General features: G+C 43.2%; 2 protein-coding genes across 2 annotated transcripts; one reads left to right on the forward strand and one right to left on the reverse strand.

The window, feature by feature from the left end:
- Positions 1-6,446: 6,446 nt before the first annotated feature.
- On the reverse strand, positions 6,447-11,902 carry CETN2 (centrin 2). Its single transcript, XM_032228583.1, has 5 exons — positions 11,723-11,902; positions 9,089-9,247; positions 8,789-8,917; positions 8,024-8,161; positions 6,447-7,206 (listed from the first exon to the last, which is right to left on the reverse strand). Exons 1-5 carry the CDS (start codon positions 11,723-11,725, stop codon positions 7,117-7,119), a joined length of 519 nt encoding a protein of 172 aa, XP_032084474.1. The 5' UTR covers positions 11,726-11,902; the 3' UTR covers positions 6,447-7,116.
- A 293-nt stretch (positions 11,903-12,195) lies between these two features.
- On the forward strand, positions 12,196-23,610 carry NSDHL (NAD(P) dependent steroid dehydrogenase-like). Its single transcript, XM_032228059.1, has 8 exons — positions 12,196-12,364; positions 13,566-13,634; positions 15,322-15,483; positions 17,243-17,389; positions 19,226-19,354; positions 19,675-19,817; positions 22,385-22,487; positions 22,988-23,610. Exons 2-8 carry the CDS (start codon positions 13,614-13,616, stop codon positions 23,318-23,320), a joined length of 1,038 nt encoding a protein of 345 aa, XP_032083950.1. The 5' UTR covers positions 12,196-12,364; positions 13,566-13,613; the 3' UTR covers positions 23,321-23,610.
- The last annotated feature ends 365 nt before the right edge of the window (positions 23,611-23,975 follow it).

Genomic DNA, 23,975 nt, shown 5'->3' on the forward strand with positions numbered 1-23,975 from the left:
GCCCATGGGCCTTGAGTTTGAAACCCCTGGGCTAGCGAAAACAACCTGCCATCACTTACACAAAGAAATGCCAGGTGCTGGAAATTGGGGCCAGAATTAAGAAAGGGAGTTAAATGCATCGCACCCTATTTTACAACCTTATTTTGGGCACAGTTGACAAGCAAGATACCGCGGTTTTTAAGCAAATCACCTGGATGTTAACTGAATCTGGCTTCTTCCATTGACTTTGCTCGTCAAAAGCTGACTGAGAAATTCTCAATGGCAATCATGTATCCCCAGGATGCCGCAACCATCATAAATGCCTATTGATTGACAAGTGCCCAAATTTTGATCACGTGACCATGGGATGCAGCAATAGTCATAAGTGTGAGGACTAATCTTTTTTCTTTGATTCAATGCCATTGTGACTTCAAATGGTGGCTAAGCAAATAATTGTAAACTTTTCTTAAAGCATAGCAATTAATAGTATTGGAGCGGGCAGGAGATGATGGGAGGGATGAATTTTCTTATTTGTTGTTATTATTTGTTTCTCCTTTTCTCTCACTCTCTTTGCTTATTGTTTTTTTTTTCTCTTGATAGGTGACATGATTAGAAATTAGATAGGAAAGAGAAGATTTTTTTTAAAAAAAAATAAAGGGTGACAGGATTAAAAGCTAGAATAAGTGATAGAAATAAGAAAAGGGGGAATATCAGTCTATACATTTTTATATAATAAAATGGAGGTAATGAGAGAAAATGTGGAACAATTGAACAATGGCAGATTTCAACCTAATATGTGTATTATTACTAGAAATACATAAGTTGATTGAATGTAACAATTATGATTTAAGTTTATTAGTTTTACTTGTATTAGAATGTATGACACGCAATGTCACACTGTTTAAACATTGCTTTGATACGTTTATAAAAAAATAAATAATTTATTTTAAAAAATCCCAAATAGTTGTAAGTGGAGGACAATCTGAAATAAGTTTTTTTTAAAGTTCCATTTTTAAAAAAAACAAAGCATGAGTCGCCAACAAAGCATTCAGTTCAGCCCTCCTAAGGATGTTTGTATTTTCTAGCCGGGGCAAGAATGCTTGATAGAAATTTTTCATTTTTCAATTTCCAAAAGAAAATAGGATCGTATTCTGATTTAGGTTCTTATGATCCGTTGGCTCCCCAACTTCATTGCTACGTTAAGATGATGGGAAGCGATGATTTATTATTGGCTGTCATTCTTTCTGGAGAAGAACAATCTTCTTCCTCCATATTAAAGTGACTTTCAGGCAAATCGATCAACCATAGATCACACCATAAGACCGTCTGGTGATGTTAATAAAGCATTCTGTAATAAGAACTTTTTATGAGTTGTATTTATAGACAGTGAAAAACTCTAATATATTTCTGCTTTAACTAGCGGGTAAAAATAAAGCTTGAAATCATTATGCCATGGAGTTTTACAATGTCAAGTGTAGAACAGTTTTTTTCCCCTTTTGTTTTTTAGTAATAAGGTTTCATACATAACTTTGCAGTCTTATCAGAATTAAGAGCAACTCCGAAAATCAAACTGGGTTTACGATACAACACCAAATTTTAATCCCTAACCAAATATAGAAGGTCGTATGAATCCAGCCTTAGTATATTTGAAGGTTCCACCACAAAACCGCGGACGACAAAATCGCGGTCAACGAAAGCGCGCATTTGACGTCATCACAGCGCGATGAAAACATCGCGCTGTGATCGAAAAATGTAAAAATAAAGCGAAAACCTTACCCTAACCCCCCCAAACCTAACCCTAACCCTAAACCTAAACCTAAACCTAACCCTTAACCTAACCCTAAATCTAACCCTAAACCTAACCGTTAATGTAACGCTAAACCTAACGCTAACCCTTAACCTAACGCTAAACGTTACCCTAACGCTCTAAACCTAACCCTAACCCTTAACCTAACCCTAACCCTAAACCTAACCCTTACCTTTATGTGAATCGGCTTGCTTTAATTTTATTTTTATTTCAATTTTTAATTTTTTTCGTCGCGCTGTGATGACGTCAAATGCGCGCTTTCGTCGATCGCGCTTTTGTGGACCGTGGTTTTGACGGGTCACGTATTTGAAAACCAAAATGCAGTTTTCTTTATTTGGAATCTGATAAATAACAAAGCAGGAAGAATATCTGCTTTGCCAAATATAGAAAATCTTAGATGAATAGGGTATGGTTGTATAAGATATCCAGTCTTAGGGCATTAAATTGGATTCCTGGCTTCCCGATTATGTTGAGTGATCCACCCCTTTGGGTAAGTATATGATTTAACATAGCCTCCCAATGAATTGATGAGCAATCAGGTTAAACATATGTAAACACAGCCAATCTGGGAACTCACTCAACTAAAACTGTTACAGTTTTAACACAGTGACTGAGTTATCATCCTAATTTGGTGGCTGGATTTTGAAAGGGGAAATGGTTACAATCCCAATTGAGCTGTGCCCATCAACGGTGGATAAATAATTTTGTGCTGAGTAAGATGTTGAAATATTGTTTCTGTTAATTTGAAATTAGTACTGTGCACCCGGGTAAGAAGCTGTGGATGTACAGCTTTGATGAAATTGTGGTTGATGAATTCAATGGAACAGCTTCGACTATTCTACCTGCCCTTGTGAACCAGTCTGTAATATGTATACAAGCTTTTTTCCCGGATTTGGAAAGTTTCTTACCCCTATGTGTAAATTTCCATCAGGGGCAGGCCGTTTCGCTAGCTAGATTGCTTATATCAAGCCAGAAGAGCTGAGTTATTTGATGTTCTGATGGTGCTGAATTAAATTACTAAAGTGTAATCTTTACCATCTGTCACTTCTCCAGATCTTTTAAGTGCCACTGATATCACCCTGGAAATTTCAATCACTAGAGAGGGCCTGGCTTTGGAAATTATTGATGTCCTTAATATGGTAATATGTCATGGCAACAATGACATTTTTGTATAGATCTCGGCTGGTGTGGGTATTAAAGAAAATGAAACGGGAGATAAAGCAGTCAACAAGTCTTCCTCAAATCATTCAAAAGGCCTAAATGCTTCAAAGATTAGAACACACACATGGCACGGTTCCGTCAAACAGCAATAGACAACGTGGCTGTGGGAAGTGATATGTGAAGGTTAAATGGCTAACGAGATTTGCAAGATATTACAGAATGATTATTGGGTCAGGCTAATGCCTATTCAGGCGTACACCCAGTGGAGTTTGATGGTACTCTGATTAAAGTTGGAATAGAAGTGCAGCTTTAACTTTGATCCCAACCTACTGACCGGTGGTAGAAAAATCTAAGAAAAGGATGCATTTATTACCATTGCTCTATAAACAAAATACTCTTCTCTTCCAGAGTAACTTCTGAATTACAATAACCACTTAGTTTAAGATTAATTAGCAAGGAATATATTCCGATTTTAACACAGGTGGCTCTTAACTTATAACCATTTGAAGTTATCACGGCTCTGAAAAAAAGCGACCTATGACTGGTCCTTGCACTTATGACCATGGCAGCATCCCTGCAGACGTGTGATCAAAATCCAGAGGTGTGGCAACCAGCTCTTTTCTTCAGTTGCTGCTGTTGAAGTAGCAGCTTTATTTTGGAGGAAGGAACATATGCTCCCCTCATATGTTCTGATACTCCAAATACCAGTGCCAGTGGTGAGAAATGCTGGTTATTGGAGCAAGGCTGTTAATGTATAATAATAATGTACCACTCACTCATCACGGAATCCTCTTGGCTTCTAGGCCTCTAGCTCGCTAAGAAAGGATTTCTCCAAATGACCATCAGATCATTAGTATTTCTTATACAGTATTTAACATGCTCTGATGCTAAGGAGTTCTACTCACCCTCCCCACCTAAAAAGAACTCTGTTCCAACTGCCAGTTGCCTCACATTCCATTACGCAGATGTTCCATTCTTTCACTCAGGAGCGGTCTAGGGCTCCTTACATTACTAAACGTTGGTACCTCACCAAAATGTCTACCCCTTCCACCTATGGAACTGCTTCCAGATACAAAGTTGCGGGAGTGATATTCCCTTATGTTTCAATCACCGACCACCACTGAACCAAAGGATTGTGAACAGAATTTCTCCTGCATAGCCTGATCACATAGTTTTGTTGCAAAGCACGCGTATCCAGCTAGTGTACAATAATTACCTTTCCTTTAATAGTAAGGGCTCCTTTTTGTAAGGAACACAGAATTTTTTCCCAAGGAATACCAGCCTTCAGAAATTCTTCCAGCAGTGAAAATCTATTTATTTGGGCTTTTACTCTGCAGTTAGGTTGAGGTCTGTTGTCGAGTTACAGGCTTATCTACCAGGGGATGGACATTTTTTGGTCTTTCATAGATAACTGAACTAAATCCCTCAACAGTGGCCAGTGGCCAGTGGCCATTCTGAGAAAATTCTACCAGTTTCTTTATTTGTGTAAAAACATCAAAGTAATGATGATATCCTGTTTATTTATTCAAAAGTAAGCTGTGTTCAGCTGAATGAAACTTTTTAACAGGTATCTAAAATAATTGCCTAAACATGTTTTTTCTTTTCTTTCTATGAAAAGTATTTTCAATAATGCCCTCTAGTGGATTGGCTTGAGAGTATAAAGCAGAAAATAAAAAAAATTAAGCCATGATGTAAACTTTATAGGACTGTCAATCCCTATTACATTTTAAAATGTGATTGATTTGAAAAAGAAACAGACATGGAGATATGTGTCCTTGGAAATGGGCTGCTTTCCATCTCTCTTGCCTGTTGAATTGCAAGAACTATAAACTTTCAGGTGAATGGCATTTGAATAGAACACATTTAAATTCTATGAAAGAAGGCAAATATACGCATCCCAGGATAATGTTGCAGGATCCAAACTGGGTCGATCACCGGGACCAGAGATTTGGCTAGAGAGAAATTCCCTGAAGATGGAGTCCATCTTCAGCATGGGCCTGAAAGCTTGGAAGACAAAACCTCTAGTTGAAGTGACCAACACAGAATGGATCCTGCAACATTTAAATTTTCACAATTTTCCATCGCTGTTAGGAAGAGGGAAAGGGAAAAAGTACTTCAATATAATTTGTGACGCATTTAAGATTATAATCATAGGGTCAATTTTATTGTAGGTGAAAAAAGGATTTGCTTTCAGAATCGATACATATTAGATTGCGCTGTAATATTGTGATAAGTGATTTTCGCATAGCAAGTCCCAACAATCCAAGGCAATTTAGTTGAACGCTGTAAGAATACAGGTAGTCCTCAACTTATAACCATTTGGTCATTCGAACTTACAACGGCACTGGAAAAAGTGGCCAATGATCATTTTTCATACTTATGACCGTTGCAGCATCCACATGGTTACATGATCAAAATTCAGATGCTTGGCAACTGGCACGTATTTATGACGGTTGGTGTCCTGGGGTCAGGTGAGTCCCCTTTGCAATCTCTTTGACAAATCAACGGGGACCTGTTTCATTTAACAGCCATGTTACTTAACAACTGCACTGATTCACCTTGGAAACTGCGGCAAGGAAGGTCACAAAAGAGGGCAAAAAAATCATTAACCTATTTTGCTTAGTAATGGAAATTTTGGGCTCAATTGTGATCATAAGTCGAGGTCTACCTGTATTGCTACATAATGATGAAATTCCATCATAAAGTGAGGCCTGGAAGCCATCTTTGGCATTGGGCCTTCAGGCCTGCCACATTTTTCTGCTGTGGGGAAATGGGAGGGAGGATTATATGGAGTAAGGGAGATATGTATATAGTCAAAATAACATTCCTTTCTCAGTCAAGGATGTGTTGCCCTGCAACTAGAATGGTGTGACTGGGAGGCATCTCCAGTTGAGACAATGCCTGATTGGGCCATGTGATGGACATGTGGGTGCTGGGCAGGAGCTTGGACTTTCATTTGGGTGGGGAAAACCTGGAAGCTCTTCGATTCGGGTTTCCCCAGATGTGCCAATATGACATTTCTAATAAAATGGAACTGAGGAAACTCAAGCCTCAGAGTCTTCTTTTGTTGGGGGTGTTCCTTGGAACCCTGGCAGTGTGGTGCTTTTTTTGGTTTGTTTCCTGATTTCAATAGCAGCCGATTGGGGTTATAATGTAGAAGGGATATCAGAACCGGTGGTGTGTGTGGAGTTAAGAGGCATCAGCCTAGAATCCCTGTGTAGACACAAGCAAACTAAGTCCAACCCCACTGTTGAATTCTGTTGCCCCTCATCTAACTACAAGCAAGCGTTGTTAGTTTGAGAAGCTTCCTGTGCATAAATCTGTTGCGTGGTCCTGATCTTTCACCCGACAGGTAATTTTACAGACTTGATTTCCTCTTCCTATTTTTGTTTCTGCTTGGCCAAAAAATCCCTTCAGCATTTTTATGTGGGAAAACAATGTAAATAAAAATTAAAAACAGTCATCAGTACAATAAAAAACCCAAACAACGCTGCTGTCATAAAGTTTTGATTTCAGCTTTACTTTTCACAACCAGCAACACAAGCCATATTTGGGGGGGGGGGGGCTATTACAAGTTCATTCTTATCAAATCTGGTATTAAAGTTATATCCATTTACATTCAATGCTTTTTTATGGGGAGAGGGAATAAAGAGGTATTAAGTGCACAATATCTTTATATCAATGTTTAGGTAAGGCAGGCACTATATCTGAATATTTATAACCAGAATTAGGCCACTTTCATAGAAGACAAGAACAAAGAGCAATGAATCAAATGCAAGAGTTGAAGCAAAACCATTAACTTTCTGGAATTGTTTTTTCCTTGACTAAAAAACTCAAATAATAAAGAGTTTACAACAATATTTTAAAAGAGAAAGGTGTTTTCTCGGTATGTAAATTCGAAATCCCATTCTCACATGCACCCTATGTAGAAATAACACCACTTTCTTCAAACTGTAATTTAAGCCCCCAGGCCTCACATTTCCTGCTGTAGTATGCAACACTGAAAGATGGACTGGGAGTCAGCTGATGTTGCTGAAAGAGAACTGTAAGTAGCTCACAATGTTTATGAGATTTGGGCTGTTGTTCATCTCTTTCCCAGAGGAATCTGTTGAGACTGAACTCAGCCAACAGGAGGCAACAAATGGAAGTCACGGTGTGGACCAAGCATCTCAGTACAAACTAGTTTTCTTCATGATCCGCAGAAACTCCTGTTCATTGACTTCCCCATCTCCGTCCCGATCGGCTTCATCAATCATCTCCTGCAGCAGAAGCAAAAATCAAGTGAGGTAATAGCAGAACTATGAAAACAAAGACCACTTCAAAAACTTGGTTCGAAGAGTTTCTAATTTGTTCCAATCTGACCAGCTTTGTCCACTGGCTGGAGTTTATTCATCTTTTCCCACTCTTGCATTCTGTTCTGACCTAGGTTTCCCCCAAATCACAAAGCAGACTCCTTGTCACGACAAAAGCCACTTTTTATTAAGTTACTGTGAATTCCTGTCATTCACATCCAGGAAAGTCTTTCAAGGGTGAATTTACAGTCACAGACCCTATCTTGCTTGGAGAGCTGCCAGGCTGATATCTTCAAAACCTGGCAAGGAGTCTGGGAAAATCATGAACCAATTAAGCAAAGTAATTGTCTGCTGCAAACACCTCTCCCCTTTCATTCCTTTTATTCCCTATGGGAGGGGCCATTCACTGTCCACCTGTGGCCTTACTCCCTTGTTCCTTAGCTGTTCCCTTCGTCTGGCAACTCTGTGCATGCACACACTGGGAACAGACTCCAGCTGTTCTTCTGCCTCACTGATGTCTGACTCCAAAGGCAGCTGATAAGTGTCAGATGGCCCTGGCCCTCTCTCTGCCTCCAACACAGAGCCCTCATCAGAGCCTTCCCCAGACTGCAGGACTGGCCCATGTTCCTCCCCAACCTCCTCACTGTCCAAATCTGCTGCCAGCTCTGCTGACGGGCTATAATACATTCCCACTTGTTCATTTACCAGATTTCAGTTTATTTAAAATGAGTTAAGTGTCACTGTTTATAAAACGGCTACATAAATAAGCCAACATAGTTTCAACCTGAAGCTCCTCATCGGTGAGATTCTCGCCCAGTTCTTTGGCCACACGTTTAAGGTTTTTGAAAGAGATTTTGCCTGTTTCATCATCATCGAAGAGCTTAAAAGCTTTCAGAATTTCTTCTTTTGAATCTTTTTCAGCCTTTTAAAAAAAAAGAACAAGCCTTCAGACATGTTAAACAAAGTGGAACAAAAACAATTGGGGGTGACGCAGCGGTTAGAATGCAGTATTGCAGGCTTATTCTGCCGACTGCCATCAGTTCGATCCTGATGGGCTCAAGGTTGCTCAGCTTTCCATCCTTTCGGAGGTGGGTAAAATGAGGACCCAGATTGTTGGGGGCCATAGGCGGATTTTGTAAACTACAGAGAGGGCTATAAAGCAGTGTGGAGCGGTATATAAATCTAAGTGCTATTGCTATTTTAAAGCAGGTTCTGCCCTCAGTTAATTGAAGGCAGCAAATAGGATTCCGCCGGAGATGGCTTTTACTGCTTACATACAATCAAATGCACCCCTTCTCATCCAATCAGAATAAGATTGCTGAAGAGCTATTGCCAGAAAAGGCTTTAATTTCCATTCTTTTCCAATCTGCCTCACAAGTTCTACCACTCTCTGAGCTGAGGTTTGATATCTGCAGTTACGATAGGACCAGGCCTGGTTTTCCTCTTTGACAAATGGAACATGACCCTGAGAAATCCCAGGCAGCATTCAACCTCTTTGAGAGTTGACACATAAAACCAGATTCTGTCTCTAATAGCCAGCATAACATACCATTTTCTGGGTCATCACTCCTAGGAAGTCACTGAAGGTAATCTTTCCTGTTCCTTCCTTATCAATCTCAAAAATCATTTTCTTGACCTCGTCTTTCTTGGGCTCAAACCCAAGGGCCCTCATGGCGACCTGAAAACAATTGAAAAGAGGATGAGTTGAGGTTGGACTAGAAGACCTCCAAGGTCCCTTCCAGCCCTACGATTCTATGACTAAAATGACAGATCTCTCTGAGAAGAGAGACCTACTAACGGAGCCAGCTCTCAGGTAACGAAAGCATCTCAGTGATATTCTGCAGCTTGCCTTCAACTCTTTTACATCAATATTGCCAGTCCCATCGGTGTCAAAGAGATCAAAGGCCTCCCGAATCTCTTGCTTCTGCTCTTCGGTGAGCTCGGTTTTGGAAGCTGTTTTCTTCCTCTGAGCTGCTGCTCCCAGGGACGCCTTCTTATAGCTGGAGGCCTGAGAGCATGGATGAAAGGCAGAAGAGAATATTAAAAGACATAACCCAGTTTTAGCTCCCTTGAGGGTTTCACTTCTTACTCTTCCAGAGAGCCTGGCCCGACTTTGAAGAAGAGTTTCAAACACTTCTGCCTCTGAGGTCCTAGTAGCTAAATTGCTCTTTTTTTAAAAATAAAAAAACCCAAAACTCCAATTTTCAGAATGTGAAGGGAAGCACCATACTGCAGATGTGGTGTAAGTCTTCAATTAATATTTTTTGAACACATCCTAAATTAAATAGGTTAATTTATGTATTTTCTCTAGGAATATCCTGATTTCTTTCACCCAATTAATATACAGCTGGGTATAGTTGTGCAGGATATATTCTTCCTAAAGATATTCCTTTAAAAACCTTAACTTTGTGATTGAAATGACACTTTAGAAATATTATATTTCCTGACTTTTAAAATTATTACCAATTTTATTGGTGTTTATTCTCAGGGGGATTAAAGGATTATGGCTGCAACTTAAAATGGAAAACTGATCCTATTGTAGGGAATTTTTAAAAAAAATATTTATCAGCGCTGATGTAGTTGGGCTATAGAGAGGTCCTTGATCTGTGGTCAAAATAATCAAGATGATAACACTGGTACGTACAACTTTAATTACAAAAGCTTGGCCATCATCTTGACTTTCTTTGACCATACCCTGCAGATGCCCCTGGTTTTATTACTTGACAATATATTCACATCATTCAACAGGGCTGAGCAAAGCCTGCCTCAAATCAGAAAAGTAGTAAATCAAAGAAAGCAAATGGTTCAGCTCCACCCTTCCCCAAATGCTAATTTTCTATATGCAAGATGTTACTTTCTTGGTCAAGTACGGACTCCCAAGAGCTGGTGATTTTGTGGTTGTCTCCTGGCAACGTGACTGAAATGACTGGCCAATGTTTCTTGGACTTTCCGATCTAGCCTACACCTTGGGATCACCTGGTGGCATCCTTTCCATTGTCCCCAAATCTAGGTTTAGCTTGGCTTTAAAGCCGATGAAGGCAACCAGACCCGAGGTGTGGAAATGATTTCCTTTCAATTGAACCGCTTCAGCAAGAGAGATCCCAGCCAGCAAAATGCCAGGACCCCCAAAACAAAGCATTCAACAAGTTTTTATACTGAAGAAGCTTCTTGGATGAGAAGTGAAGTCTTCAAAGAAAAAGCAGTTGCTTTTTGAAAAAAGCATCTTTGGGACAACCATGACCTGGATGACTGAGAATCTCCATAAGCTTTTATATAGTTTTTCAAGGCAGGGAGGGGGGGGGGGGAAGAAACATTGTCTAATAGGCTTTTTTGAAAGTTATCTAACTGGTAACTTTATTGTCCTCTATTGCCTCCACGCCATTCCTATTTTTAAGTCTTAACTAATAAACACCCCAAAAGTTATCTAACAAGTATTCTATTGGCTCTACTTCAACCCTATTCATAAAAGTTTACCAATATCCATCCTAGAAAGACAGAGCCAATCTTACTCCTATTGCTTCTCTTAGCAATATGTCTTGTATGACATTGCCTGACAGCCAACTCCTGTTTTCTACATTGAAAGGGGCCCCACCTGTCCACTCCTCCCTTTTCTTTTATCTTTGTTACGCAGGCTTCGCAAACGCAGTTAGTCCTTGAGTTACAACAGTCCGTTTAGTGACCGTTCAAAGTTACCTCACTGAAAAAAGTGACTCAAGACCGTTGTTCACACTTAACAACCCCCTACAGTCACATGATTTCCATTCCATTATCTGCTACAATGTCCTATCTGTCAATGAATACTTCAGCTTCAACCACAATAATACATAGGCAAAAAATAGATACAAACTTATGATAAACCGCTCCAAAACTTGATTGCAGAAAATACGACTTCTGCAACAGAGTTGTCGATGCCTGGAATGCTCTACTGGACTATGGTTTCATCCCCAAACCCCCAAAACTTTAACCTTAGTCTGCCTATTGTCGACCCCACCCCATTCCTAAGAGGTCTGTAAAGGGCGTGCCTACCATCCCTGTCCTACTGTCCCTATCTATTTGTACTCATTTCATGTGCTCATGTCCATGCTTATACTTATATCTGTTACTTAATTCATGCTTGACGAAATCAAATAGATAGATAGATAGATAGATAGATAGATAGATAGATAGATAGATAGATAGATAGATAGATAGATAGATAAAGTGGACCAAGTGTCGGGGAAGGCGCTTCTGCCTCCCGATCCTGCAAAATCGGCCCAAGATCAAATTCGGAGATTCAAGAGAGAGGAAACCAGGTGGTTCATTTGCATATATTAGCACAGGGAACGGATGCAAATTCCAGCCGTTAAGCGCAGCCTCTGCGGTTTCGGCTACCTTAGATCGTGCTGGCTTCGCCGCCACTGACGCGGCCTTCTCCACACACACACACAAGCACACACCCTCACCCACCCGCCTGAGGTCTTCCCCCGGCCGCGACCCCACTGACCATCCCCAGGAAGAGGCGCCGGTCCCTCAGGCCGCCCGTTGGGGGTGTGTGTATAAAACAAAAACAACGGCGCGAACTCAACTGTCGCCCGGCAGCCAGACGCTCAGCGTCGCGCCTTCCGATTGGCTCATCTCGCCGCGCGCCGACGTCGGGACCAACCGCCTTCGCTATTGGCCGGGAAGCCGGGCGCGCGCAAGAGAAAGAGAGCCGCGCCCGGGCTGTGATTAGTGGTGAATGGCGGAGGGCGGGGTGAGTGAGAAAAAAACGATTGGCCACAGAGGCGGAAAAGCCAATGGGGCGAGCCTCCCCACTCTCGGCAGATCTTCACCTTAGGGGTGGGGTCGAAGGAGAGGGAGGAGTCGAGCGCTGCCGCGGGATGTGATTGGAGAATCTCGGAGGATGGGCGTGGTCTTCCCGCCCATGGGTATAAAAGCAAAGAGGCGTGGCTGTTGGGTTAATAGGACCAGCTGAGAGGCTGCTGAGTGGGATTTCTTTGGATCGGTTCTGTGTTAGATTCCTTGGCAGGGAGATCCACGGGCGGCTTCAGATCCCTTTCCCTGATCCAGGCTGCTTTGCTTCACCGTTAGACCTGGAATATCCTCTTTTTAATCATATCTTTTTTGGCAGCTTTGAGTAAAGCAGGTGAGGGATGACAAGGGATGGAAATGACCAGAGACTCTTCCAAACTGTAATGGGTTTTATGCATTAAATTTAAATGGTGCTCACCTCTCTATTGAAGTGACTCGAAGTGGTTTAACTGATAAATATTCCATTTTCCAGTTAGGAAGGCTTATGGAGGTGGCTTGTATTAGACTAAAAAACTGATACAACAGAGAATTGTTATATGTCTTTGATATTTACTAACACATCATGTCTAGCAGTTGGTAAACTGTCCAGAGCTACTGGCAGAAATCTCTTTCTTTCTCTCAATCTCTCTCTGCCTTCCCTCCCATCCTTCCTCTCTCTCTCTCTCTCCCTTCCCCTTCCCTCCCCCTCTGTCTCTCTCCCTCTCTCCTCTCTCTCCCTCCTCCCCTCTCTTTATATGTATGTATATTATCTCTTTTATTTATTAAACATAAAATTCAGTCAACTGAACATTTAAAAATGCATCACAAATATCATTGACTGGCATTGATGGTTGATAAGGGTTGCTGCCAGCATCTTAGGTATCAACCATGTATCTTTTTAAAATGTACGATGTTCCAAAAAATTTTGCAGGATTTTTACAGTTTTGTTGTTGTTGTTGTTGTTGTTATTATTATTATTATTATTTAATCTTTGGTGAGATTCACAGCCTTTGGGGCTGGTTGGTAGCTCAACAGCTCGAGTCCTAATCAAAGGCCTAGGAACTGTTAGGGTAACGTCGGAGGATATAAGCTGTTCCAAGTAGGGCAATTTTTGTAGAATCAGAATGTTCAAGTCTGATAAATTTAAAATTTCCAAATAGCGAGGTAGCCCTTCTGATCGACAAGCTCAGTGTCTTAGTCACTGAGCCACTGAGCCCTTAGAATTAGTAGTAGTGACTAAAATAAATCTTCCACATTTAAAGGCAGTATTTCTATATGTAGACTAAGTGGACTGTACAGGTGGCCCGTTTCCTTCATCTTTTTAGAATGGCTGTTTTTTTCTTTACAAAGGCTGTTGGAATAGTTTAATTATTAGTGAACCTTGAGGCAGTCATTGTACCTGCAGGTGCTATGCTGACATCAGCATAAGTGGAAAATTCAGTTGATCATCAGGAAAGAGAAGCATTGGGCTTTTAAAAAAGTTAGGCTGCAAACTAACTAATCGGTGATAGGAATGGGAGAGTTCTAATTTAACTTTTTCTGTCATTTGAGTACAGCAGGAAAAGAACTGCAGAATTTCCCTTTCTGAAAAACCTTTGGACCAGATGGCCATGCATTTGAGGCCGGTAAGTTAGTTTATTTCTGCAAAATACCTTTTTTTGTGGGGAGCAGCTTTTTTAACATGAGCCATGGGTGGCGCAGTGATTAGAGTGCAGTACTGCAGGCTACTTCTGCTGACTGCAATTTCGCAGTTCAAATCTCACAGGCTCAAGGTTGACTCAGCCTTCCATCCTTCCGAGGTGGATAAAATGAGGACCCAAAATTGTTGGTGGGTTCTGGATCCCGTCGCAACCGGTACGCTGCGACGGGGCCAGGTGTCCGCCTCGGGCATGTGCGCTGCGCATGCATGTGCACCCACCGCCCTGCGCTGCTCCAGCTGCTCCGCGGAGGTTGCGCAGGTGTTGTTTAGGTAAGGATCGCGGGCGGGCAGGTGGGCCCTCCAAAACACCATTCTGGTATGGTGGCCGCTGCTCCCAGCTGCCAACGGTATGCCTGTACCGGGACCTAGCGCCCAGAACCCACCACTGGTTGGAGAGGGGGCAAGAGGCTGACTCTGTAAACCGCGTAGAGGCGACTGTAAAAGCATTGTGAAGCGGTATATAAGTTTAAGCGCTATTACTATTTCCATGCAGGAAGTATAACTGAAGATTGGAGTAAAGATACTCGTGGTTTTCTTGGTGAAATGCCAGATTGTTTTCTCACCTGGCTCCCACGTGGGACTTCACTCTCCTGGAACCTGCTCTGTTTGGGCTAGAATCTTGAGATCCACCCCTTTGGTTTAAAATAAGAGTGTAGGAGATCCTGATTCAGTATGTTGCTTTAGTGACAATTCTACTTGGAATAGTCTAAACTGTGAATCTGTGAATTAGATAATTTTGCAGCCCAGGTAGTTTGATTTCTTGAGCCAGGCAGATTTTGTTTTGACTAGTTAACTGAGAAAAAATCCTGCAGAGCAGGGGTCACCAACCTTTCGGACCTCAGGGACCACTAAATACATAAGTTTAAATCCTGTGGACCATTGCTATGAATTTTTTAAAAAGATAAATAGTATTTAGTGCATATAAACAATGCAAATAATTTTTCTGCAGACCACCAAAATTTTCCTGCGGAGCCCTGATTGGTGACCACTGCTGAAGGGCACTAAGCTAGTCCCTCCTTGATCTAAATCCTTGGTTATGATTTCTGGGCTTTATTAAGAGCCGAGGTGGCGCAGTGGTTAAATGCAGCACTGCAGGCTACTTCAGCTGACTGCAGTTCTGTTGTTCGGCTGTTCAAATCTCACCGGCTCAAGGTTGACTCAGCCTTCCATCCTTCCGAGGTGGGTAAAATGAGGACCCGGATTGTTGTTGGGGGCAATAAGCTGACTCTGTAAACCGCTTAGAGAGGGCTGAAAGCCCTATGAAGTGATATATAAGTCTAACTGCTATTGCTATTTGAAAGGCTATAATCTAAGATATCCCTGCAATAACTCTTTGCTTCTTAAGTTTGCTCTCTGAGGAGGAAATTGCATTGCTCCCAAACACGTTCTTGTTTTGGCATAGGCGTTTTTATCTCTATAATCCAGCTCTTAAGGACAGTTTGAAGCAAGGTTATATATAACATTGCCCTAAAGGGTTTTTTTTTTTTTTTTTTGTCCTATAGTAGTTGTTATTTGCATGAGTTCTTGCTTGTTGCTTTCTGTGCTCATAAAAACCAATCCCAACGTGTTGGGAAAAACCCTGATGGTGATCCATTTATATCTGTTTCCTGCAGGCTAGTAAAAAATGCACTGTGATTGGCGGCTCGGGATTTCTCGGTCAACATCTGGTAGAGCAGCTGGTGGAAAAAGGCTACTCGGTCAACGTGTTTGACATTCGCAAAGGTTTTGATAACAGCCAGGTGCAGTTTTACCTGGGCAATCTCTGCAAGAAAGAGGTAAGGAACAAACTAATTGACACGGCTCAGGTATGGTCAACATGAAGTTTTTTGGTCTTAAGCCCTAAGACTAGAGTTGGTGAAAGCTGTTTAGGAGTTAAAATGAGAATTTTGGGAATTTCTATCCCAGGTGTTGGGGAGTGTTGCAAAGTTAGAATCTGCTTTAATGTGTATACCAGAGGTGTCAAACTCAAGGTCCGTGGGCCGGATCTAATCCATGGGGTGCTTAGATCTGGCCCGGGGGGATTGGAGGGGGGATGGCTCAGCCTGGAAATAGCAAAGGTCCTCCGTCAGCGAAACGCTCTGTTTTAAAAAACGGGATGTGGGGAGAGTGCGCGCCCTTCCCCAGGCTTCGTTTTCTCTGACAGACAGCTATGAAAAACAAACTAAAAAAACAAAACAAAAGGAGAAATGTTTCCTTTTTGCCTTTGAGCATGCAAGAAGGGACAGGAAAGGAGAAAGGGTCAGAGGAAAGGCAAAGAGAAAGATGGGAAGAGAGCAAGGAATGAAAAATAATAGCTATAGCAATAGCAGTTAGACTTATATACCGCTTCATAGGGCTTTCAGCCCTCTCTAAGCGGTTTACAGAGTCAGCATATTGCCCCCAACAACAATCCGGGTCCTCATTTTACCCACCTCGGAAGGATGGAAGGCTGAGTCAACCCTGAGCCGGTGAGATTTGAACAGCCGAACTGCAGAACTGCAGTCAGCTGAAGTAGCCTGCAGTGCTGCATTTAACCACTGCGCCACCTCGGCTCTAAAAATAAGGAAAGAGGGGAAGGAAGAAGAATGAATGAAGGGGGAAGGAAGGAAGCAAGCAAGGAAGGAAGAAGAGTGAGCGAGGGTCTCAAGGAAGTCCTGCCTTAGTTCTTGACCACCATAGGTGCCCCTGACATGAGTGCCATGTCACGCCCACTGTGGCCACACCCACCACCCCGCCCCTCCGACGTCAAGCACAACCCTGATACGGCCCTCAAGGAAACCGAGTTTGGGACCCCTGGTGTATACTACTTTGAAGAACATTCCCTATATCTCATGTGCTAAATCTGATTTCTGCTATAAGATACCTTAAGATCTAAGGGTCTCTGGATAATTGAAATGTCTTCTTTAGCTCGTGACTTAGAGGCCCCTCTAAACTGGTGTCTTTCCGCTGGAGTCAATTCCAGTTTTACCAACATTCTTGCTTCTAATTGTCTAGAGGTCTTCAAGTAGAAATTGCACAGGCATCAAAAGGAGATGGCCTCACTCAGTGAATTGCGTCTCCAGTTTGTTTGTTAGTCAAACATGTACAAGATAACAAGCATAGGTATGAACATAAGCATCAATAAAGGAAGTAAATACAAATAAATGGGGACAGTAGGACAGGGACGGAAGGCACGCTGGTGCGCTTATGCACGCCCCCTTTACGGACCTCTTAGGAATGGGGCGAGATCCACGGTAGACAGTTTGAGGTTGAAGCTGTGAGGGTTTGAGGCTGTCACAACAGAGTCAGGTGGAGCATTCCAGGCATTGACCACTCTGTTGCTGAAGTCGCATTTTCTGCAATCGAGTTTGCAGCGGTTTACCTTGAGTTTGTATCGATTGTTTGCCCGTGTATTATTGTGGTTGAAGCTGAAGAAGTTGTTGACAAGCAAGACGCTGTAGCAAACTCTTTTGTGTGTTATGCTTAGATTGGACTGCAGGTGGTGCAGTTCCAGATGGTCCAAGCCCAAAATTTCAAGCCTGGGAATTCTTTGACTGTCTCTCTTCTCCATCACAGGATCTACTCCCGGCTCTCCAAGGTGTGACTGTGGCGTTTCACTGTGCCTCGCCTGCACCTTCTAGCAACAATCGGGAACTTTTTTACAGAGTCAATTATTTGGGGACCAAGACAGTCATTGAGGCTTGTAAAGAAGCTGGTGTCCAAGTAAGGTTTGAATGGGAATGTTAAAGCACTAACACAAGCAAGGAGGAGCTGCCCCTCATGACTCCCTCTTGGGAGTTTTAGCGGTCTAGAATGGGGCTTTTCAAAGCGAAATCTGTGGGTCCCAGGGGTTCCTTGAGGACTTGAACAGGTCCCTATGACCTAAGATGGAAAAGAAATTCACTGCTAAGTTCCAGGGAGAGACAAGGCGTAGTCCAGAGGTGTCAAACTCAAGGCCGACAGGCCGGATCCCGCCCGTGGGGTGCTTAGAGATGGCCCACCGGTCCTCCTGGAATCAGCGAAGAACCAGCCTGCGGTGCCTCTAACAGTGAAAACAGAGCTTGGGAGGGATGCAGGCGGCCCTCCCAAGCTCAGTTTTCACTGGCAGAGGGTTGTAGGAAGCCGTCGCAGCCAAAAACAGAATTTCTAAGGTTGGATTTTCCCCCTTACCGGAGGGAGCCCCCATGTGGAGTATTGTGAAGCCCTTACCATGGTAACTCCACTGCACTTTACAGTAGAAGCCATTTTGTGGCACAACAGGCTGCATCTTAACAGAACACACAACCTGAGAGGCGTTAGGGGTGTGTTACCCCCACAGTATATGTTTCCATAGACTAAGTCATCTGCGTATCAAGTTTGGTTGAAAGGAGGCATGCCAGAGTTATGCTGAAACATATAGACACACACACACAGCCATTTTTATTGATTGATGGATGGATTGATTGATTGATTGATTGATTGATTGAAGGTGTTGAACACATCTAATACTCCTGACTTCTCTTTTCCTCATACCTTATACTCTTGACTTCTGTTTTCCAAGAGGTCAGTTGGGCTAAGAAAGAATGATTAGCCCAAGTCACCCAACTGGCATTTATGCCTAGGGGAGGCCTAGAACTCACTGCCTCCTAGTTGCTAGGCCAGCACCTTAGAACTAAACTCTCTGTTTTCTCCTGGTCTTTATGGAGAGTTTTCTTCTAATCCCTTGAGGTCCCCCTCCACTAGTCACTTTGGTACACAATGAAAAGCAAGAGTGTCATCTATTTAGAAGTAACATGTCTTCAATTACTCTACGGTGAAATGTAGTATTAGAAGACAGCTTCTACTTTCATCAAGGCCTTCCTGGTGGAAGTAATACTCTGAAAAAGGAACTACTTGTGTATAGATAGAGAAGAGCACCAGTTTATTGACTTGGATCCAGCAGGGATCTAAGAATAGAGTAGAGCTGGAAGGGAGCTTGGAGATCTTCTAGTCCAGCCCCCTGCTCAGGCAGGAAAATCTATACCATCTTAGACAAGCGGCTATCCAGTCTCCTCTTAAAAGCCCCCAGTGATGAAATACCCACAACTTCTGGAGGCAACTTCTGTTCCACTGGTTAATTGTCCTCACTGTTACGAAGTTTCTCCTCAATTCCAGGTTGCTTCTCTCTTTGTTAGTTTCCAACCATTGTTTCTTGTTTGTCTTGTTACATCAGCCCACCACACCTGGTCAGGCAGGGAAGGTATATTGTGGACCTCATCAGCAAAAGAATTCCAATTGGTAAAGTCCAGGAAGAGAGTCTTTAGAACTTTAGAATGGAAGTCTTGGAGGTCTTCTACTCCACCCCCTGCTCAAGCAGGAGAACCTATACTATTTCAGATAAGTGACTGTCTAGTCTCTTCTTAAAAATATCCAGTGATGGAGCGCCCACCATTTCTGAAGGCCAGCTGTTCCACTGGTTGATTGTCCTCACTGTTAGGAAGTTTCTACTTAATTTTCTCAATCCTGTATGGCTCTAACTTGATCTGGCAGCCAACGTGTTTCCATAACGCCCTTGATGTTTTTCTTCCTACTCTTTGGCAGAAATTGGTGTTGACCAGCAGTGCCAGCGTTGTCTTCGAAGGTACGGACATTAAGAATGGAACAGAAGATCTCCCTTATGCCAAGAAGCCCATAGATTACTATACAGAAACAAAGATTCTGCAGGAGAAGGTCTGTCTGGATCTTTTGGGGTTCATGATATTTCATTTTGCTCTTGGTAGATCTGTTGTTGTTGGTTGCAAAGTCTTGTCCAGCCCATCACAACCCCATGAACAATGTTCCTCCAGGCCTTCCTGTCTTCTACTATCCCCCAGAGTCCATTTCAGCTCACACCTACTGCTTCAGTGACTCCGTCCAGCCAACTTATTCTCTGTCGTCCCCTTCTTCTTTTGCCCTCCATCTTTCCCAGCCTTAGGCTCTTCTCCGGGGAGTCCTTCCTTCTCATTGGCCAAAGATCTTGGTAGATCTACATAGACTGTTTTTGTTTTTAGGAGGTGCTAAAGGCCAGTGACCCAGAGAAGAATTTCTTGACCATTGCTATCCGTCCACATGGCATATTTGGACCCCGGGACCCTCAGCTGGTTCCAGTCCTCATCCAGGCAGCCAAGAGTGGCAAGATGAAATTCGTCATTGGGTAAGTCAAGTTCCATCTACGAGGTTCCTTGTGTTCTTGGTGATTTCATCTCTTCTTGCAGACGTTTCACGGCCAGGCTAGGTAATGTAATCAGTGCATAAGGAAGAGAACAGACTTAAACACATCCTTCCTCCTCAACACTTGGTCATTAACTAACACTCAGATAGGCAGGAACCTATGTTTGATCAACAGAAACAAATCAAAGCTGGTAAGACAAGCTACCACCCATAAACACCAAGCAAATTGCATAGCCTGGGGGGTCTCCAAACTTGGCAAGTTTAAGACTTGTAGACTTAAATTTCCAGAATTAACAGAGGGATACAATCAAGATCAAGGGAGGTACTAATACCACTCTATAAAGCCCTAGTAAGACCACACCTAGAACACTGTATTCAGTTTTGGTCACCACACTAGAAAAAGATGTTGAGACTCTAGAAAAAGTCCAGAGAAGAGCAACCAGGATGATTAGGGGACTGGAGACTAAAACATGATGAACGGTTGCAGGAAGTAGGCATGGCTAATCTAGTGAAGAGAAGGACCAGGGGAGGCAGGAGAGCAATCTTCCAATATTTGAGGAGCTGCCACAGAGAGGAGGGGGTCAAACTATTTTCCAAAGCACCTGAAGGCCAGACAAGGAAGAATGGATGGAAACTGATCAAGGAGAAATTCAACCTGGAAATTAGGAGAAATTTCCTGACAGTGAGAACAATCAACCAGTGGAACAGAAGTTGCCTTCGGAAGTTGTGGGAGCTTCATCACTGGAGGCTTTCAAGAAGAGACTGGACTGCCATCTGTCAGAAGTGGTGTAGGGCGGGGGTGGGTGGGGGTTGGACTAGATGGACCCCTTCCAGCTCTGTTAATCTGTTAAGAATTCATCAGCTAGCCATGCTGGAGAATTCTGGGGGTTGAAGTCCACAGATCTTAAACTTACCAAGTTTGGAGACCCCTGATATAACCCTACTCACATGATGCTCCCTGGTCTGTTAATGAAGCATCCGCTGAAAGAGAAGCCAACTCGGAGAACTCCAACACCCCCCCCCCCCCATTCGACCTTGCGGTACACATATTTTCCACATCTCGCAAGTCAATTCGGTTTGCACTCCTCGCTCATCTGGAATGAGCTCCTGAATCCAAAACTAATTGCCTTTGCTTTCAAATAATTTGCCTGGCGTATTGCACAAGGAATGCTTTGGCTATAGCTTCCATCTATGAAATCTTTCCCAATTGAAATAACACATGGCCAGTGACTCATTTATTCTTAGTTACTTTCTATTTCACTGTGGTGGCTTTTAACAAGTTTTTAATGAGCCTTAATTTTCTGCTGGTCTGTTTCAGGGTAATATTATTACCAATAAGCGTCATTATTTCATGGTGAAAAGCTTGGTGATTTGGTAATCATCCCAGTTCTGTTACTGTTATTTACTTGTCTTTTATCCCATTCTCAAAATAGATTGTTCTGTAAAAAGCATCCTTTTATTTATTTATTTTTAATTTAAATTTAAAAATTAGCTAAAATTTAAAACTAAAATGACATTGTCGGCTTATAAAATTAGGAAAAAGGAAAAGGAGGGAAAGGAAATTGTAAATCCAAGAAACAAAGTGTGAATGAAAAAAAAAGAATTCTAGAATTAAGAGAATCTTATCTCCGTCCCTTTTGTCTAAACTATGTAGAGCAACCCCCCCCCCCCAAAAAAAAACTTTCTCTAGTTAAGCCATGAATGATCTGGCTTATATTCCTTCACAATCCTTGTAGAATTTGTATATCACAGGGGTGTCAAACTCAATTTCATTGGGTGCCGCATCAGGATTGTGATTGGGGGGGGGGGTTGGCTGATTGGGTGTAGTCAACTGTCCAGCTTGATGCCACTCACTGGGCATGGCCAACTGGATGGGCGTGGCCAGCTTGATGCCACTCACTAGACGTGGCCAACTGGATGGGCATGGCCAGCTTGACGCCACTCACTAGGCGTGGCCAACTGGGTGGGTGTGGCCAGCTTGATGCCACTCACTAGACGTGGCCAACTGGGTGGACATGGCCAGCTTGACGCCACTCACTAGGCGTGGCCAACTGGGTGGGTGTGGCCAGCTTGATGCCACTCACTAGACGTGGCCAACTGGGTGGACATGGCCAGCTTGACGCCACTCACTAGGCGTGGCCAACTGGGTGGGCATGGCCAGCTTAGCACTACTAACTAGGCATGGCCAACTGGATGGGCGTGGCCAGCTTGACGCCACTAACTAGGCGTGGCCAACTGGGTGGGCATGGCCAGCTTGACGCCACTCTCCAAACTTCTGGCATATTTCTTCTTAGCCTTGGGTAGATCGGGCCAAAGTGACGCAGGACAGACCCTTACATTTTCCATGACAGCCTTGTGGGCCGAATCTGACCACATCTTGGATGTGGGCCTTACGTTCAACACCGGTGTTGTTTAATACTGCCCGAAACAACAAGTTAGGTGTTAATAGCGCTTATACAAGTCACGGTGCATCCAGAGGAACTCCGGTATTATACAGTTTGGCTCGTGCATATTATTGTTGCTTTTTGGACTCTTCTCTCTTCTGAACAGTAATGGGAAGAATTTGGTGGATTTTACCTATGTGGAAAACGTGGTCCATGGGCACATCCTGGCGGCAGAGCAGCTTCAAAGAGAATCTCCGTTGTGTGGAAAGGTAAGGACACTCCATTGTTGCCTGACGTTTAGACTTGGAGACCCAGGGGGATATAGCATTTTAGTGCTGAGCTTAGAAGAGGCCCACAGTCAGCCCTACCCACCTCAGAGCGGGTGGTGGGCGAGAAAGTCATAGAAGAGACTTCTATGGACGCCTCCTTTAGCTCCTGAAGGGAAGATGGGATGTAAATCAAAGATGTAATTACCACGTATGGATTGTCTGATCTGCACCCTGATATTCTTGGGCGTTTTCCTTGTATCAGGGGTGAAATCCAGCAGGTTCTGACAGGTTCTGGAGAACCGGTAACAGAAATTTTGAGTAGTGGCCCCAGAGTGGGGAGGGAATGGGGATTTTGCAGTATCCTTCCCTATCATGTGCACCAAGCCATGCCACACCCACCAAGCCACGACCACAGAACTGGTAGTAAAAAAAAATGAATTTCCCCACTGCCTTGTCTGCTTAGTTTATTAACTTCCATCCCTCCCTTGTTTGTCTCGTAGGCTTTTCACATCACAAACGATGAGCCCATTCCTTTCTGGGAATTCTTGTCTCGCATCCTCACCGGCCTGCACTACGACCCTCCTAAATATCGCATCCCTTACTGGTTAGCTTATTATTTAGCCCTTCTCCTCTCCCTGGTTTTGCTGCTGTTGAGACCCCTTGTTACCATTCATCCCACCTTCACCCCCATGAGGGTCGCCCTGGCAGGGACCTTCCATTATTATAGCTGCGAGCGGGCCAAAAGAGACCTGGGCTACAAGCCGTTGGTTCGCCTGGATGAAGCCATCGTAAGGACCATCAAGAGTTATCCCCATCTCCACAGGACCACGTGATGGTCTGAATTCCAACCCAACATCTGCTGAACCTCTTCCATGGATTCTCTGTAGGTTCTCTGATTGGCCTTTCCCTTCAGTCTACTTGCCCCTGGGAAGCACCACTTTGGAACAACTTTCTGTGGTTGAACTACTTCAAGCAATGTCTCCGGAGTAGCTGCTGGCCCAGGATAAGCCCAATTTTGTACAGGTGTATCTTTGATAAAGGTGCATTATTTTGTGACATTTCAGGGAGGGGAGGGGACATGTGTCAGGGTTCCAAAAAGCATGCAAAAGTAAATCAGAGTCCGAGGCAAAGTATTGCTCAAAGTTCCAATTTATGAAGAGAGCCATGTTGGCACATCTGGGAAAACCCGAATCTGAAAGCTTCCAGGATTTCCCACCCAGTTGAAAGTTCAGGATCTTGCCCCCACACCCACAAGACCATCCCATGGTCCAATCTTCCACTGCCACACTGGCAGCTTCCACCCATCCAGTTCCGGCTATGTGGAGAGACAAAGGATGACCTTGAGATTCTAAGAAGAATGTCATTATGGCTACATATCACCCAACTCCATATAATCCCCCTTCCCATTTTACCACAATAGAAAATACATAGTAGAATAATAGAAAGTGTGGCAGGCCAAAGATCCACAAGAAAAAATGGCTTGCAGGC

Source organism: Thamnophis elegans, chromosome 12, assembly GCF_009769535.1.
Source record: "Thamnophis elegans isolate rThaEle1 chromosome 12, rThaEle1.pri, whole genome shotgun sequence".
NCBI classification, from domain to species: Eukaryota; Metazoa; Chordata; class Lepidosauria; order Squamata; family Colubridae; genus Thamnophis; species Thamnophis elegans.

Bases quoted from the DNA above. Each gene is read 5' to 3' on its own strand.
- CETN2 (XM_032228583.1), bottom strand. The intron at 8,918-9,088 runs GCAAGCTGCAGA...AATTGTTTTCAG, and splicing joins TTGATGTAAAAGAGTTGAAG to GTCGCCATGAGGGCCCTTGG. The intron at 8,162-8,788 runs GTATGTTATGCT...TTTTTTTAAAAG, and splicing joins GAGTGATGACCCAGAAAATG to GCTGAAAAAGATTCAAAAGA.
- NSDHL (XM_032228059.1), top strand. From the start codon at position 13,614: ATGGCCATGCATTTGAGGCCG. The intron at 13,635-15,321 runs GTAAGTTAGTTT...TGTTTCCTGCAG, and splicing joins TGGCCATGCATTTGAGGCCG to GCTAGTAAAAAATGCACTGT. The intron at 19,818-22,384 runs GTAAGTCAAGTT...TCTTCTGAACAG, and splicing joins AAGATGAAATTCGTCATTGG to TAATGGGAAGAATTTGGTGG.